The sequence below is a fragment of the Coloeus monedula genome (genome assembly GCF_965178545.1).
Source record: "Coloeus monedula genome assembly, chromosome: 14".
In the NCBI taxonomy this organism is placed as follows: domain Eukaryota; kingdom Metazoa; phylum Chordata; class Aves; order Passeriformes; family Corvidae; genus Coloeus; species Coloeus monedula.
The window spans coordinates 11127058-11146379 of NC_138794.1; the positions used below are offsets into that span (position 1 = coordinate 11127058).

General features: G+C 42.8%; 1 protein-coding gene across 2 annotated transcripts in view; it reads right to left on the reverse strand.

Annotated features, from left to right (window-relative positions):
• The window catches only part of MEGF11 (multiple EGF like domains 11), a gene marked incomplete at its 3' end in the record, with an annotated part of 188187 nt that overhangs the window by 53461 nt on the left and 115404 nt on the right, over positions 1-19322 (reverse strand). For both annotated transcript variants that reach the window (XM_082291017.1, XM_082291018.1), the window contains exon 7: positions 18216-18390. In XM_082291017.1, coding sequence (XP_082147143.1) covers positions 18216-18390 — 175 coding nt within the window. The remainder of the gene's footprint in view (positions 1-18215; positions 18391-19322) is intronic.

Sequence of the window (19322 nt, forward strand, 5' to 3'; positions counted from 1 at the left end):
TCTGAGCACCATAAACCCCCATCTGCTTTGCTGGAGCAGTTCTGCCTCACACCAGTGTGACTCAGCCTATTTTAGACCAAAAACTTTGTTTCAGGGGGAAGGAAAGGAAATGGTTAAAATATATTGCTCACAAGTAAATCCTGCAAGTCCCTGATTTTTGAGTGAAGGCACTGTTTGTAAAAGATGCTATCTTTGACCTTGGTGGAGTAAAACAAGTTCCCCTGAAAAGGCCTGGCAGGAAAAGATGCTGCCTTGACAGCCAGAAAATCCAAAGCACGCTGCCCCTCATTACCCTGCCAGCATGCCTACGGAATGAGCTCCAGGAACTTGGGCTGGCAGAGGGGCATTCAGTCTCCACGCCTAATCAATCCTCTGCTTTTCTCCTATGTGTGACAATTAGACAGCCAATTAGTGCCACTTAGGAACCCTTATCGTGTGTGAATGAAACTCCCAACTCATTTCATGTACTACACAGAACTGCTGGTACTGCTAATAATTTCTATGACAACTGACCTTATCTGGATTTGAACTAGTGATCCAGAAGGAAAAGAAAATTCCTTTGAAAAGGAAAGGGGAATACAGTGATGTGGAGTTAAAATCCCCCTTTGGGAATCCCATTAACCAACCACAGAACCACAGAATCACCAGGGTTAGGAGAGACCTTCAAGATCATCCAGTCCAACCATTCAATCACCCCAAAACCACATCCCCAAGTGGGGCAACCACCTCCAGACACCTCTAAAACACCATCTGGGCCAGGGCTGGAGGCAGCAGGAGGATTTCCAATGTCTCAGTTAACGTTCTGTGACCACAGAGCAGCTCCTGTTGGGGGTCAGTGCTCCCTGGCTAGGTTCAACTGGCGTGGATTCACTGGTTTTCTGTAATCACTTTGGATTATGCCAAAGAAAAGGGATACAACTACCTTGAAAGGGGGTTGTGGTGAGGTGGATGTCAGTCTCTCCTCCCAGGTAACAAGTAACAGGACAATAAGGTGAGGAAATGGTCTCAAGTTGCTCCAGGGGAGGTTTAGATTGGGTATTAGGAAAACTTTCTTCACAGGAAGGGCTGTCCAGAATTAGAACAGGCTGCCAAGGAAGTGGTGGAATCACCATTCCCGAAGTCTTCAAAAAACTTCAAAAAAAATGTGGATGTGTCACCTGAGGACATGATTTAGTGGTGAACACAGTGGTGGTGCTGGTTAATGGTTGGACTTGGTGGTCTTAGAAGCCTTTTCCAACCTTAAAGATTCTGTGATTCTCACAAGCTGAACATCAGGCTGTTTGTTCCAAGCCTTTGAATTTTGGCATTTACTTTAATGTACTTGGCTTTATGGACTGACAGAGGCTGGGCATTCTGGCTGCCCACCATCCACACATGTACTTTGCAAACAAACCTTAACCGAAAAAAACCCCCCTGGTTTAATGAGATTTCTATTCCCAGGTTTGACAAGCGAGACCTTCAGAGCTTTCTGAGTGACAACTGCCAAATACACTTAACTTCTTAATTACATAAGAGGAAAATGCACTTGAACTATAGCACTGGCTCTAAGATTTTATTAATTATAAATGCACACCTTGTTATTAACATTTTGAACTTGATTTGGGAGAATGACCTCTGAAATTAAATGCATTCAGGTACTGTTAAAGATATGTAAATTCCACCTCTCTCTCACCACCTGCCCGAGTGGATAATGCTGCAGTATATGTATCCAGCTGTTAATGAGTTATATATTCTAATAAACTCATTTCAAATTGTGTGTATTGAATCTTCACTCTTGCAATATGGTACTTTATATTTCTAGCCTATTAAGTAAAATTAATCAACAGCTGTGCTCCTTATGTTGATTATTCTTTTTTTTCTATTAAGATCGGGAGGTTAATGAGGATAGTGCAATGCCTGGATGTGGTATCCATGCTAGGAAGGAGTAGCTAATTCCATCAAACATATACCCCTGGAAATGCTAAAGCTATATTAAGAAATTGGGCTATAAATAACTTGGTATTTTCCATCTCTATGTTCCAAATCAGAATGACCCACATGGACGTCACAAACTTTCAAAAGTGCTTCATTTTCAGTATTTTCACTTAGAAGTCCCAGCTTATCAAAATATACCTCCAAAATCTATCCACTGGAATATTTCTATTTCAGAGGTCAAATCTGACCTTAACATAAACAATGGAAAAACTCTCTTTAGGGGATGTGGGGCCAGGGCCAGCTGTGGGAAATGCCCTGCTCTGTGTGAAGCAGCACATTCCTGCCCTCTACTCTGCATCACCCCCTCCCAACCTAGGAGAGGCCACCTCAGCACCACCAAGGAAGGGGTGTCGCACACCTCCACCCCTGCTCAGAAGTTAACATCACTGAGCCTGGGACCCTAGAAGTCCCCTTTAAATCAGAATGAATGGTGGCAGCGACCTAAGTAGCCCCACCTGTGACTTTCCACACCTCTAAGTACTTCAGAAACACCCATTTTTGCTGGAACTGACAGCTCTTCCCAGCACCCCGAGAACTTTGGGCATCCAGTTCTTGTTATGGTTAATTCTCCCCAATGGATTGAGGGTGAGGTCCAAGGAACCAAACTCCATTAATAACTCAGGCTGCCAGCTCACATCCATCAGCATCAAATATTAATAGACTCCGAGGGCCACAGCATCCATCTTTTGGGATGGCAGTCAATAATATGTCTTGTTTCTGTTCAGGGAGAGGGGAAGATTTCCTTCCACCAAAATTATTATTGTTCAATATTAGTAGAGCTTAAAGACACCGTGCTGCCTTAGGTGTTGTCTGTGTTAACAAGCTCTGGCTGCTCCAGAAAGTGTTTTCCCTGGATTAATGTTACCCTAACAGATTACATTTCTTGTTTCTTTTAAAAATACATTCCTGCTATAAGCAGCAATTAACTCCCTTAAAAATCCCTTTCTGGTGATCAATACACAAATTTGTATTTCTTCCTGTGCATTTTGGATCAGGCCTTTAAGCCTGCGAAATGCATTTTGAAAGGAAAAAAAAGGGAGTTAAATAAAGGGATCATAAAGGGAGTTAATAACCCAGCAGTGGTCAACAACACCCAGCAAAGTCTGCACCCACACCTGGTCTGTCACAAAGTTTGACTATTTAAGGATGTGGAATTAAGGCTATTTGAAGTAGCTACCATCTACAGGAATACAATTCCCTTGGAGGGCTAAAGTCTGGTTCCACTGAACTCAGTGGCAAAACAGAAAATCAATTTTTCAAAGCTTCTGCAATGCAGAAGAGTAACAGGATGTTATTGAACCTGACCTCAAGTTTGCATGACAAAGACCTGGGTGACAGCTTTGCTCTTGAGGTTTAATCTGCCGAGGTGTTGAAATTCCTCAACTCCCACAAGTTACTGGGGGCAACTGACAGCACTGAAAGGCAAAATATTGGAACCTTTGGTAATCTGCAGTGGGATTCCAACTAATCAGAGACTCCTAGCACAGCATCTGATCCCCTCACTTGCCCCCTCCTCGTCAGGTTGTGCAGGCAGACCCTGGCACCAGCCCAGGGATGCTCCACGCTCGGTGTCCAGAGCATTGAGTGGAAAGGAGGGCACAGTGCAGAGCCTCCTGTGTGTGCTGATCCACAGATCAGGGAGACCAAATGCTGCTGCTGTTTGTAGCTGAGGCCTGTGTGTCCAGATAAGCTGATCAGTATGGATTTAGCACCTACAAATGTGTATTTCTATGTACACACAGCATGCGGGACAGCGGTGTGCTGGGACACGGTGTCTGTGCACTGATGCACATCACAGATACACTTCTGTATATTTACTTATTTAATTGTGACATTTACAATTAACCCGAAGTGGTTCTCCACAAACATTCCCTCAAGGTAAACATATGGTATCCAGCAACACAAACTGTCAGAACAAACTGATTTCCTTAATGTTGTTCAGTGGAAATTACTGTGCTCTTCATCAGCAGATCAGCAGCAGGGGGAAACTTTGTACTTGTACGGGGCTTGTCCTCCACCCTGGACTCAAACAATTTATTCATGACCTTACTACACAGCATCTTTAGCTTTCCAGACATAATGATGTCCTCTGGCAGAATTCCTTTTCCCTCTGGGTGTTACTAATTACTCCCTGCAGAGGCTATTATTGGCGCTAATGATAAAATGCAGTAAAAAGCCTGGGGAAGGCACCCGTGCCAAGTGTTCTGTGTGCAGGTGATTGCTGTGACTGAGCACTGACAAAAGTTCCTTTACCCACCTTGTAACATGATGAGAGGTAGCTGTGCTGGGGTTTGATACAGATCTAAAAGGACAAAATGAAACCACCAATGACCTTATTCAGTCTGCCTTTCCCCGTGTCCTTTTCATCGGAAAGGCAGGGTAAGAGGGAAAGGATGGGAAAGAGTTTTCTTACACTTAAAAAAGTGACTTTACAGCTCATGACTCATCCAAAGACAGAACCATTGGCAGCCTGAATGCCAGAGTCTTTCATGAAATCATCAACCTCTCCAAGAGCCATCTGCAAAGCTGTCCCCAATCTGCACCTCAGTGACACCACAGTTCTCTGAGCAAAACATGGACATGCCAAGCACGGATCCCTTTGGGAATGAGCAGAACTTCCCCTTTGCTTCCCATAACCTTACATGGATTTACAAACCTTTACAAATGGATGTCAGCATTTTATTTCACCTCTGAATTTGTGCTAATATGCTAATTCATACAGTAAATTTCACAGTAAATGCCAAGTTCAGAATTAGTCAGCCTGATATTAATTTTTAAATTTGATGATGGATCAGAAGCATTCAGCAGAACATGCACACAAACAAAATGGAAACTTCATTTGTTATAGAGAGAGTAAGAAAAATATTATAAATAATGTCAGGTCTAAGAACTCAGAGTACTTTATCAGATACAATTTAATTTTATTTTACTGATTACAGTCTTTGCTAGCAAAGCTGTGAGCTCTGAGTGACAGGGGAGTAAAAGTTACCACAAAGTAACTGTGGTTGTTATTTTCCAAACTCTTTGTACAAAATCTGGTTAAATTTCATGGATTCCTATTTCATAAACCCAAATATATTTGTGGCCTGTTACTGTCATAACTCACATTACTTCTTCGTTAAGGCCACAGAAGAACCAGGACCATGTTCTCATTTCTGGTGTCTCGGTCCCCAGAACCTTTCACTCTCCATCTGGGTTGTTCTGTTTCCCACTGCACAGCCTCAAAACTGATCTGAGATACATTAACAGTATATTTGGGTTACTTTTATTAAAGAAGAATAAATGGCAGCACTCAGCCTATGGTTCCAGGGTTACAATGGGTTTCAGAGCAACAATTATCCATCCGTCCTCCCAAAAGGAACCTTTCCCAACCCATTGCCCAGGCACCTTGGGAATCCTTTGTCACAGCTTAGGAGAGCCTTTGGATAGGATTTGGCTGCCTGGGGAATAATTTGTGCCTATCAAGATGGGAGAACTTGTGCAGCCCCCCAGTCTGGACACCGTGCATGTGGAGAACTGGAATTAACTGGACAGAGCTCATGGTTTCCAGCCCAGCAAATCCCAGCCATAAGGGATTTATTGAGCAGGATGCACGGATCTATGCATCTCAGGAGTCAGGCACTGTATGCTGGCTCAGGGTCCTTTCACACTGGGACTTCACTAGAAATTAATATTTTCAAGTGGAGGGTGCACAGAATCTCACCACTCTCCTGCCCTCCAGCAGCTTGGCTCCAACGTGCTCCATAGAGCCAAAAGGAACAATGGTCTGGCCCTATAAAACTGATGAATAAAGGCAGCAAATCCTAGCTTTGGGAGGGGATGAAATCCAGTGAAAACAAACACAACTAAAACCTTCATTAAAAAAATTGGATTTTGCATACTAGAAGTCAGCAAACCTGAGCTGGATTTCTGTCAGCGAGCATTATAATCTCCCTCACCACCAGGGAACAGTTTTCTAGTTTGCACTAAAAGTATGCCCAATACCAGTCAGTTATCTGCAATTAAAAAAATCCATTCCTAAAGTGCCAGTTACCTAAACATGGTTATTAAAAAAAGGAAAGAGAATTCAATAAAGAAAGCAGGTAAGGGAGTGAGCCCTCCCTCCCGCATCCCGTAAATCAGGGCAGCACTTGCTGGCAAAAAAAAATCTAAACTGACTTTACAGTACTGGTTTGGTATTTAGGCTTAACTGCAGAGCCCTTTAGTGTCAGGGAGGCAATGAATACAGCATCATATAATTAAATGTATTCAGAAGGAAAGTAGTGTGGAGAGTACAAAAGATGATCATCAACCTCTGAACAAGAATATTTTTTTATGCAGTCAGCACTTTTCACCTAATAGAATATCACAAAACACATTTCTCCAGGAGGGACCTCTCCAAAAACAGCAGATTGGATTTAGACTGGGTAAACCAGGTAGATTATCAAGGCAGATAAATCATGTCAGTTCCAGAGGGATTACTCATGTCCAATGTGGGGCCAAGCTGGGAAACCAAGTCCCCTCTAGTTAAAGCAATCGAAACCTGGAATTTAAACCTGGAATAGGGCCACTGCAGATTTATACAGGTGAGGCAGGGAGCAAACTCTCAGAATATTTTAAACTTAACCCTGGGGAAGCTGTAAAGACACAGACATCTGGGCGGCTCATTGCTGTCACTATAACCAGCTTTGATCAGCTGCTGTTTTAAAATGCTCCAAAACCCATGGCCAGATCACAATTAAATATCCCCAAAGGTAAAACAGCTCAGTCATCACATGAGTTATTCCAAGTCAGTGGGAATTATTTACACCCCTGAGAAGTATATCCCTGGCACATGTGTTCTCCATGATGTGCCCAACAAGCCACTCATGTCCAAACTGGGGATAGAAGGTGGCTAAATGTCAAAATACCAAACCACAGTCCTTGAATATACGGGTGAAGATTTTTAAAAAAGCTCTTTTTTTTGCCTTTTCTAAACAGAGGCATCAAAATTGGCACTGTTGCAAAGTGAAGATTTTGACACACTCCGTGCACTTCCATCATTTCCTTTCCCAGATTTGGGCAGCACAGACCAGTGGCTAACAGGAGCCATTTGAAAACACAGACTAGAATTTCAGTGCCAGGCAGTGACCTTCAGAGTGGGAACCCAGAGCTGCCTGTGACAATTCTGCCCCAGCTGTTTTACGGAAGCACCTTTGCCTGGATATTTGAGATGGTTTCTGCTCTATCCACACAGCCTGAATGGCACAGTTCAAGATCCACCTTGTAAAACAGCTGTGGCCTCCTGACGTTTTTGCAATAATAAATGTGGGCTCTGGCTGTCGAGTCTGAACAGTTCTGCAAAAGGACATCAGCTAAAACTGGAAATAAAAGGTATCATTTATACCTTCATCCTCCATGATGTTTTCTGGCAAGAAGATCCACAGTTTAATTATAAATACAAAGGAGAAGAAACATCTTTATCTGCTTGCTTCAAACCCACTGCCTGATTTTTAATTGGGAACCTTCTTATACTGTGATAAGTAGCAAGAATGCATTCCTTCTTCCCCTTCCCCCATGGAGTGAGACCTCTCACATCCCTACCCTCGGTGACCCCTTCTCTAAGCAAAATCATCCTACTGTTATTCCCATTTTATGGGAGCCATTTCACAACTTAATTACGCATTCAGTGAAAAGCACTCTCTTTGTTTTTAACCTGCTGTGCAATCATTTAATTGGTTGGCCCTTGTTCCTGTGTTATTAGAAATAGTAAATAACCATTCCTTGTTCATGTTCTGTGCACCATCCCCAGTTCCACAGATCTCTATCGGATCCCTCCTCAGCCATCTGTTTTTGGAGCCGAGTTCCCGCTTATCAAGTGACTCTATAGAAATCATTCCATATAAAAGATGATCTTTGTCCCCATTTCCATTCTATCCTTTGTAAGCAGGAATCAGCCAAGCTGTGTGCAGTAATTTGAGAATTGGATATATTATGGGTTTACACAATACCAAAAATATGGCTTTTCCATCCTGTTTTATTCTCATCCTGATCATTCTAACTATTCCATCAGGCACTCTGGATTCATCTGAATTTTTCAGACTCATTGAGGGGTTGAGTTTTTCAGAAAACTACCCACAGTGATTGCCTGATCTCTTTCCCTGAATAGCAGGAATTAAATTAGAACTCATCTTTTGTGTATTTACTTAACATTATTTCTCTATCATCTATTACTCTGCATTGTTAAACACTGAATTTCAACATACCCAGTCATTCAGGAATAGGAACCTTTCCCCAGATTTGCTACTGCCTTGACAATCCCAATAGTTTTGCATTATTTGCAAACTTTCTTTTAGAATTCTTCCACAGCTGCACTGTAAAATTAAGGACAATGTGCAAGCACAGTCTCAAATCAGTCCATCAGTGCACACTTGAACTCTTGTCCACACACCAAAAAACTGAGTCCAGGAGGAGCCAAAAGTGCTGGACACAGCAGAAATTCTCAGCTGGCCCCTTGCTATGAGCACTGGAGCCATGGAAGCAGCAATGTGGATGGAAAACACAAAGGAACAGGGTTGATGATGTGAACAGCTGTGGTGGACCTTGGTGCTGAGCTGCAGGATCCACAGGTGAGAGGATCAAAGCAAATAAGAAGCATCTAAAAAAGAAAAGATGTCAACTCTAAACTAATGGGCTTTGTGATGTAATTCTGAAAAGCTGGTAAATAACTGGGTGACCACACACAGACAGATATCTCCTCCAAACTCTCACAGATACTCCTAAATCCAAAACCCCATGGCAAAAGAGTTTGAGATCTGGTAAAATTTCAGTTGCTCTTTGGCTGAAGAAAACAAAATCAGGATTTTTCATTTATACATGTGTGATTGTAAAGGACAAAGTCTTTGACATTACAGTTGCACAGAAAATAAAGTGCAAATTATTTAAATCCTGTCCTTAGGAGATTTTAATCAAGTTAGTTTGCAATTTGAACTACCAGGAAAGTCAGCTACCAATGCTTTCATGCATAGATCCACAGATAGTGTGGATAAAGATATATACATTTGGAAGCCTAATAGATGACAGGAGACACTGCTATTGGCAAGCAGTTCATCCCTCTGCAAAATTCAGATCAAATATTCAGTCTGAGCAGAATATTGAGCTCCACTGGTTCTGAATGAGGCTACAGGAAGGGAGATGCAATTTGACACAGCCACATTGCCAATTAAGGATAAAACACATGAAATATGTCAACTAGCAACAAAGGCAGGGGCTTTCAGGCTTTCTCTACCAAGTTGGTTCCTTTGGACCCACTTACAAACACTTTGGAGTTATTTCGGTAAATAAAACTGCAGCAGAGCCCAGTAAAAGTAAATATGAGAAGAAAGGGAAGACCTGGGACTTGCTCAGAGTTCTTATCAAATTAGAAACTCCATGTGTGAGTGAGTAAGTTCTCATTAGTAGAAGTAGACAATGAGGCAAACCCCCCTTTTGTGTATCTGGGACAATCCCACTGAAGGCAGCAGTTGTGTTCAGGTAAACTTGGGCTGACAAAGTAGAATTTGAGCTGTCACAGACAATTTCTGCAGCTTGTGCACTGACAAGAGAGTGAGGAGAGAAAATAAAATGGAATAGCTCATAAAAGGCTCTGAAAAGTTCCACTGAATTCAAAGAAAGGGCTGCAGTTTGCACAGCTGAGCAGGAGCCACTGTGTCCTGTGCATTCAGTGACCTTGTTAAACACTGCGGTACAATAGTTCACCTGCTCAAAAGCATCCACCAAATGCCCTGAGGTGGGAGCAGAGCCTTTGTTCCTGCTCCTGCAGCCGGGTGCTGACAGGGGCACTGCCAGGCTTTGGGAAAACACAGGCTCCCGAGCTCTGCGGCCGCCGGTGCTCCCGCAGAAATCTCTAATTGGTCCAGAGAAGCTTGGGAGAGAACAGCACCAGGCCTGACTGACAGCACTGATATAAAAAACCTATATAAAACTGATATAAAACACTGATATCAAAATCAATAGGGGAGCGGCTTGGTCTGAAAGCCTGGAATACACAGGTGGCCTCCCCATAATGATCTTCCCTGTTGGCACTGGAATGGAGATTATCTCCTCCTGTAATTCAGCAGAGCCAGAAGAATCCATTTGTGAGTTTCTGAAATCCCGGCTTAGCTCACCTCCAGCTCCGTTGCACTGAGGTGATGTCCATTGTTTCCTGAATGACTTGTGGCAGTGTCACCCCACAGCTGGACTGATTTTCCAGCTTCACCTGCCATTTGGGAAGGGTGAAGGACAAGCTGGGTGGCCCACAGTGCTCACGAGGGGTGCTGCTCCAAAAGCTCTCGGTACCTGTGTTCCGTGTGTCCAAAAAAAGCCCTACAGGGACCTCGAGATGGATCACACAGCCACGTCACCAGGCTTGACCTGAAGCAATGGTTTGTGAAGGGAAATGGTAAAAAGGCTCAATGTGCCAGCAAATTTGCTGGTGGCTCCTGATGGAAATAGGGATTGTGATGTACACACTGATCCACAGGGAGCTGGACTGAGACCAAGTCATTCCATGCAGGGTGCTGCACAGACAAGGGAAGATCATTCACAGTCTGTACTGATCACACCGAGTAGCTTTGGGATGAAAAAATTTATAGACTGTTATTAGCCCCAATGGACAACAAAAAAATCAAAGCACAGCCATTGCATACACTCAAATATGTTCTTTTGTATGCATTGAGAAGCGAGTAAGAAAACTCAAGATGTCAACAATAAAAAGGGACATCAAGATGTGATTCAGAGGCAGTTTTCATCTGGTCTATGACTGCACAAAAATCTTGATAAGTGCAAATGATCTGCAATCAGTTCTATTTATGTGGAAAATGTACCAAAACATTGGGTGTGAGGTGTTTTTGATTTCTGTTTATAAACTCAGACCTTCCAACTTGCAGCCCAGCTGACAGGAAAAGTTCTGTCCAATGGGAAAATATCAATTCCTTCATTTCAAAAACATTTTCCCAGCTCAGTCTTGGGCTGTATGGAACAGAGAGGGTTTTGTTGCCTGCTTGAGATCCACTTCTTGTTCCACATCCACTTGTGAAGTAATTTCTAAGCTTCAAAAAACTATCCGCTGAGCTTTCAGACTTGTCTCTATCTAGAAGACACCAAGAAAATGCAAGTTCAAAGGAGAGTGCATTCCTCAGAGACCAAAACCCCGAAAGAGGCATCTGGGATGCAGCCATAGTGAGTGTAGGGGGCCTAGTTGTGTCGTTGTGACAGACTGATTTTTATCTTTATCCACTTTTTAAACACCAGGTGAATGTAATTTTTGACTTCCATCATGGTTTCCCAGGGCACAGCTACATCTTCCATTTTTTAAAGTTACTTTAGTTGAATTTTCTGTATCTCTGCCTTTCACATCACCTCCAGACCTAAAACTGATACTGATATCTGTTATCAGAGACTGCATTTCCTTCTTGCTGGCTTCGACAAAATGAGTCTCTCAAACCTGCTCTGAACACTTTGAATCTTCCAGATCTTTTGGTGATTCTTCAGCTGCATCTCACTGTTCCCTGTATCCAAGCAGGGATTTCCTCTCTTGAGCTGCTTCTGGGATCACCAGGACAGTCCTCCTGGGCTGGCTTGGCCTTTCCTCTGTCTATGTCTCTTTACTTCAGGGGTAGCTGAGGAATTATTCAGGGCTACAGTGGGATACTCCCAAACTTCTTAAAATTAACTCTACTAAGAACTTTTGGATAACTGAGGTGAAACAAAGGAAAAAACAATAACCAGGAAAGAGTTCAAAAGCTGGGAGAATGGGAATCAATTTCTTCTATGTCTTGACTTAATACTCAGCCTTTGCTCAGGCAAAACACTTTCCTTTTTTTAGGGAATGTGATCCATGGTACTTTTGACCTGGTTATGCAGAGAGAGATTAAGTGAGTCTGAGGTCCATGAGCCCACCTGAGCGTCCCTTGCCCGGTAAAGTGTCAAAGGAGACCTGAAAGCGTTACTGCAGCTGGGCAGGAGAGGCTGGAGGACTAAGGATAGAAATCTGTGGGAAACAAGACTCTTGTAGCTCCACAGCTTCTAAGACAACTTGTTTTACTTTTATTATCAATGAATAATTCATGCCCTGCCAGCAGCAGCCCACGCTCAGACTCACCTGCACAGTGAGGGTGCCTCTCCTCATCCCCTCTGCCTCTGCTCCTCTCCCTTCTCCGTGGGTTTGAGACATTGGGTCATGGACACAAATGGGAAACCAGTGAGAAGAAAATGCATCCTCCCCCTGCACCCAGGTAATTCATGAAATGAGACCCTGCAAACCATTCCTGCTGCCTGTGATACTCCAGTTAATTGGACAACTGCTGTGCCAGAAAACCTCTCCCCCACCTACAGCAAGTAAAATTTATACTGGTGGCTGGTAACAAGAACATCTTGATAAAATGGTTGAATTTATTTTATACCTAAAAATGAAAAGAGCTCTTAACAAAGGGGGGTAACTGATATGTTCGGTAAATCAAGGATAAAAGGACACAGGCTCTATTGAAGATTTTTTCCCCTGGTCTTTTCTTTTTAAACCTTTTGATGAGATGCCCTGTTGCTCTGCAATGAGCTTCCACTGAAGTACTTTTGGAATTATCTCAAAGAGAAATGGATCATTTAAATGAGTTAAAGCCCCCAAACCAGATCTGCTATCTTCAACCTTGCGTTCATTTTTTATATTAAGAATTTTGTGAAATTTAGAAAATAATTTTACTACCGAACCACGGGCTTATAACACAAAGAAGTCTCATTCATTTTTTCCCTGGTTCCTTCTGAAGTGGTGAAGAATGATACATTTAGAATAAAGATGAAAGTTAATATGTAGAAGAGAGGGAATACTCTGATAAATTTGTACCTTGTGTGTTTAGAAAACACCTACAGGCAACGATGCTTCAAATTTCTCCAGACCTACCTGGGACTTGGGTCCTTCAGGGAAAATTCAATTGAAGATAAGATAAGGTGCTCCTCTCTATTTATTCTGTTTTTTTCTTTTAGACAACAGAGAGAATTTTAAAGATGTAGGACAGGAGGACAGGCTTCCACTTTTCTTAATATAAAGAGTGTTTTTTTCTCTCCTGTATGTTTTTTTCAGGGAACAAGAGATGTGGTATGTGCCAGAAGGAAGCCAGTTATGGCTGGAATACTGGACTGGACCTCTAAGTCCTTATGACCTCTAAAAACCATAATCATGGTCCTCCTCATTCTATGGAAAAGTAAATTGGTCATTTTACGCACTGAGTAGGCACAGAGCAGACTAAGACTGGTCTGAGTCTGTGTGTGGGTGTTTGTACTGACCAAGAGATTATCCATTACAAAATTTGGTGTGCATTTGCTGTGCATTTGAATAGCTTTAGAGCACTATAATTTATACTTATTTTTACTAAGCGCTCGAGCTACTGTTTTTTGTGTGTTACAAGGGCTGATTCTTACTCAATGTGCAGGTAGGTTGTAAAGTTTTACTCTGATGTAAACTCTGGGAGCAATTTTTACCCCTGTGGTAGAGAAAGCATTATGTTGAGAAATTCAGGCATGCCAGACAAAATTATGGACTTACAGATCGAAATGAAGCCTGTGTTTCAGTGCTTAAGTGCCCAGATTCCCACTGAGCCCAGCCAGAGATCCATACACATAAGCACCTCTATCAGGATATATTTGAAAGGCATTAATTGTGCTTTTAAAATGCAATTTTGATGCAATGCCAACAGGAGATGCAAATAGCTATAGATGCACAGTACTGGGATAAATCTTGGGAAGCTTTAGGGAATCCAAGAGTCATTCCAAAAGCTGAAAAATCTTCTAGTAAGAGATCACCGCTGCTGTAGTTTCCATGCTTTGCTGTATGTGATTGGCTTGTGTGGGATCTACCAATACAGTGAAGAAATAGAGAAATGTCAAAATGGATTCTTTCATTTTGGTGATGAAGTGCTTGCTCTGCTTGCCAGCATGCAGGGTTCAATAAAAGCAGACAGGTCTTCAAAAAATAGCAGCATAAATAGATGAATTCTTTAAAGTAATATAAGTTCTGTCATCTGGATGTGAAATATAGACCTAAGTGCCTGCTGAAGTAAAAGCTGACCACACATTCCACAGAGAAGTGTTAAAAGTTTTCTCAGAGTGTCTTGGGCTGAGAAATGTTTTAACTACGTCTCTCCTTGCCACAACACACAGAATGAAAGCATTTGAAGTTAAACTCATTTTTCAAAAGAAGAAAACAAAGCATCCATGAAGAAACAAAGGCATAGCCCGGGATGAGGTCTCTAGATAGCCACTGGTTTCAGGGAAGCTGCAATTAGCTGTGCAATGGAGAAGGTGAACTTAGTTGTATTTCAATAGCATTTATAATGATTTCAGCAGCTAAAATGCTGATAGGTATGTGCAGGGGGTTGGTTTCAAGATTTTCTTGTGAGACACAAGGTCAGGATTCCTGTGGTCTCCTGTCATATTTAATTCATATCCTCTGGCCTTCTCTACCATATTTATTGAATTACAGGAATAAAATTCAATGAACCAAAACCAAAAGAAGATAGAGAGGACACAGCAAGTCCTGATTTCTTTTACGTCTCTCCTGCACACCTGAATTTAGTGGACTTGTAGGAGAACATGTTGGAGCAGAATTTGGAAGGAAGGGAGGTACAAGTTAGTACAACCCCTCTCGCCATCCCCATAATAGCATCCAGGTAATTTATTGCAAGCAGCAACCATTTCCATGTGGGAGTGAGGATCCAATTTCTACCAGTCAAGACTCTCCCTGGGTGCTTTTTAGGGCTAATCTGTGCACTCCCTGCATGTGTTTGCCAGGTTCCTTCTGGTCAGAAACGAGATGGCAGCAGAACAGCTTTACAAAACCATTCTTCAGAAGAGCATTCTGGCAATTCATCACATCAGTGCTACGGGGAAACCCTCAAATATGTTAAAAGTCCCAGATGCAGGGAAATGGCCTCTTGGCATGCTTGTAACGGTGATTCCTTGCAATCATCTGAGTTAAACTGATACAGCCATTTCCTCCTTTACAAGTGGGATGCAGGAAGCAAAGCATTCCCAACAGGCCTGTGGAACAATGGGGAGCAGCTCTGTGATTTTGGGGAAGATGATTTGAGTGTGTCTCTGCTCCTATTATCCTGTTTTTATTGTCCTGTATGCTGCCTGTCTGGGTTGTGGACCCCTCAGTCAAATCCACACCCAGTTCTGCACTGTGGTTCAGAACCCACAGAGGTAAAACAGACCCATCCCTTCGTGTGAGCACAGTCACAGCAGCACCTCATACAAATACCCTGTACTGGTACCCAGTAACAGCTTTACAACATTGTCATTTGGGTTTAGAGCCAGACATGTGCAAATCTGGCTCTTGAGTCTGACCCAAAATATTCATTGAAAAAATAAGACAAAAAATGTTTTGAAATTCTACCCTAAACTGCAAGCTCACCACTATTTAGCTTTGGCATTTTAATTTTTGGAAATGTCACAGCTAATAAATAATGTATTTTCTTTAAGCTACCATATACATTTTTATTTTACAACTTAAATCTTCTTAAATTTCCAAAAATTAAGTGCTCTGCTCACGTACATGGCAGCCTATGGGATGGCTGCCTTTTCACTTAATACATTTAATAAAGGTGACCAGATGCTTTGTGTGTTTAATGGCTTGTTCTGCATCCCAACAAAATGTCCCTGTTTTGGCTGCGAGAGCAGATGATTCATCCTGAAACCCAGCCCAGCTGCCCTGACACAGACAGGGTGAGCTAAAAACCCACCATCTGTGCTGGAGGAGTGGGCTGGAGGAGTGCTTTGTCAGGAAAACACTGTCCTACGTTGGGCACTGCATATTCTGGGTGGCCAGTAATCCCAAAGTCCTGTGGGTCCAACCTCTCTGCCTTTGCAGATAAAATTCTGCAGTTATATCCCATCTCCCAGAATATTCTCTTCCTTCTCCCTGTCTTAGAAGCCCCTCAGCCTGCTCTGCCCTAGGATCTTGTGTAGATCAAACATTGCTGTAAAATATAAGATGTTGCTCCTGGTTTTATTCTTTACAATTATATGGCAAAATTCCTGCCCGTGTGGCTGCCTCAGCCAAGCCTCATGCTTGAAAAAGCAAGAGGGATTCATTATGGCTTTTGTGAATAATTAGCTCTGCCCAGCTCTGCATTAGCACCACTCCCCTGCCAGCTCTGCCAGAGGACACATCCTGAACTCGGAACAGGTGCTCGCAGACTCGCCCAATTCAAGGGCAAAACTCTATCCCCAGGCAAAGCTCCCCTGCTGCCTCAGCAAGAGCCAGGCAGGAATATCTGAAGGGAAAGCCTGGCTTGGAGTGTGTCATTGGGATAAGGCACTTCCAGCCTGGTTCTGGCCCCACAGCCTTTTCCAGCTCACCTCCTCCCTGCCCGCAGCATCCCAGCAGGACACCACCCTGGGGTGGGAGGAAAAGGTTCCCAGCAACTTTTCAGCACAGCCTGTGTTCTGCAGCACTTGAAAGAACCATTGCAGTTCATCTGGCATGCACACGAATGACAAATATGCTTCAGAGGCAATAAATTAGCAATTTCAAGGCTTTACTTCCCCTCATGGACTAATTGCCAGAGATTATAGTATATTATGTGAGAGCAATGATACTAATGCCTAAATATGCTTCAGTGATTATAGAGCTATCCTCTATAACCAAGCTGTTTAAATGTCAATGCAAGAAAGCTCTTTATTATGAAATTAAATATTATTTTGAAGCAATGCAATAGGAACTTCCCAGGCTTTCTGCCTGCACTAATGCTGCCTTAGGGCAATGTATATTGGACAATGTATGCTTTTTAAAAATGTGTACAGTAAAGGGTCCCTAAATGCTTTTGTGCTGCAAATTTGGACAGCATTCCTGTTAAGAAGGAGGATCTTGGCATCTTTTTATTTTGCAGTTGTTACTGACATGCTGCTGCCTTCATCCTTCCTCCACTTGTGCATCAAGTACTGTATAGAGAAGATAAATTCTTGTTTTCTGTTTGTGGACTTGGGAATCAAACCTCATAGACCTTATCTTCTTTTTTTTCCCCCATCTCTAAGTACTGTTATCTTGTACGCATGTGTTTGAGTACAGCCCCTCACACCTAAATAAACTTGGCAATATCTGGCATTGAAACAACCCTTGGAAATCAGTGGAAGCTCCAACTTTCAGGTTCAGTTGCTGACACGAGGCAGAGAACAAAGGTGTCTTTAAGCCATAACTCCAACTGCACAGCCCTGCAGATGCTAGTTGGGGATCACAAGCTCAGGTGTGGAACTAGAAAGAAAGGAGGCTAAAAAGTCTTTGGCATCTCACTAATCTCATACAGGACCTCCACACTATAGATCTGTCACAGCTGTGCAGCCTGTCCCTTGATTTCTAGTAAACTTAGTATTATAACTCATAGTTGTTATAATAGTATAGAAAACATAGATAGGCCTGTGGGGACAGATCATGTAAAATGAAAGACACAGAAAGCCAACTGCTCATGAAGTTTGGTGGAATTCTCTCTTTAAAGTATTTTTCTTCCTTTAGGAAGTATCATTTCTTAAACACAGCCTGCACTTCTCCTCCACGGTGTGTTCCTGAAGAGGAGTGGCTTCATATACAGATAAGCAGGGAACTTGCTTGCAAGAATTCCATTCTGCTCAGCCCTAGCAGGACTGGACACCGGGATCCATGTCCCAATACTTTCTGTTGCAGCTTGGCAATTTTTAACTCTGAATTCTTGATGTTTTCATCTTCGCTGGTTTCTTCAGCCATTTTATATCTCACCTATAAAATGTCATGCTTGTTTACCTCAGAATGTTTGAAGCTCTTTCTGATGCTCAGGTAAAAGACACCTGCCACACAGGCTCAGAAAAGACATAAATTGCTCTATCATTTGTAACATTTTAAAATATCTTCATCTATTAAAATCACAGTGTGACTGACAAGGAACATGCTGAAAGGCCATGAGAATTCTTTCTCTGCTCTTCCAGGCAGACAATAATCTGACACCTTTTCTGTTATGTCTTGACTTAGAATATACTATGGGAAACCATACCTTTATCTTTATAACAGTAATAAACTTTGAACAGTGATGTTAAGTAAATAACCAGCAGCCATACATTGACACCGCTCAAAGGACAGTGATGTGGACTTAGCACAAAATGGGTGAAAATCACCTGCATTTGGCCGCTTTTATGCAAATATTATTTCAAACAAGGTTAAAAACCTCTTTTATTTTTGCAGCCATTTTATGAACCCCCTCCCCATGGCCAGCCCCACTCACCATGAACCCTGGGGCGCAGGTGCAGCTGCCAGTGATGCTGTCGCAGTCGGCCCCATTGTGGCAGGGACAGGGCACCTGGCAGCCCTCGCCGTAGTAGCCCACGGGACACGTCTCATTGCAGTAGAGCCCAGCCCAGCCAGCCTTGCAGCTGCACTCCCCAGACAGAGGATGGCAACTAATGAAGAGACAGATGTTAATGAAATGTGGGCAGGAAGGAAAAATACAGCCCAGAACATTTCACATGTCACACTAAGAACAGCACAAGCCTGGAAACTCTTTAGGGTTGTGGACATGAGCAGCTGTATAACTTAGGTGGTGAATAGGGCATCTGGTGCTAAATAGCACAGCATTTCTTACCATCTGGGAACTGCCACAGCACTGGGTAGTTTACACCTTGAAGTCTATGCTCTTCCATATTCAAGTCAATGTGACTTGGATTACTGACATCAACCACACCATTAATCCTTACAGCTATAGGGCAGGTATGTGCTGTACTATTTGGCCATATATACAGCCAGCTAAGAATGTTCAGGGATAGGAGAAATTCCAGTGGGTGGAGGAATGCAATCAAGAGAGCTGTGAAGATGAACCTTAGTTCTGGGGCACAACATTCCTATTCTACTCTATTCTATCCCATCCCATCCCATCCCATCCCATCCCATCCCATCCCATCCCATCCCATCCCATCCCATCCCACTGCCATTTGTGTTTTAAAAGCAAGTGCCACCTCAGCAGAACTTTCCTGTAGGCACAGGTAGAAAGGAAAGTGCTTTGGAAGGGAAAACTCTCCTTGGAAGAAGAATTTTGCAGGGAATATTCAGCCGTGGTGACCAGAACTGATCAGTACCTGAAGCCTTGGGATTTACTTGGGACAGGAGTTAACAGGAGCCTTGGGACTAAGTCACAGCTGTGCAGGGAAATGAGTCAAGTTCCTTTTTGCTGGATAATGAACAACATTAATCCTCTGGCTTTCATTTCTATTCAGCCAATTCAACACTGTAGTGAGAGCACATGGAGAGAAAAGGAGAAAGGAGAATCGAGCCCAGAACACTGGACAATGCCTGGTACTTCTCCATCTGTAGGTGGAACACTCACCCCTCTGTTCCT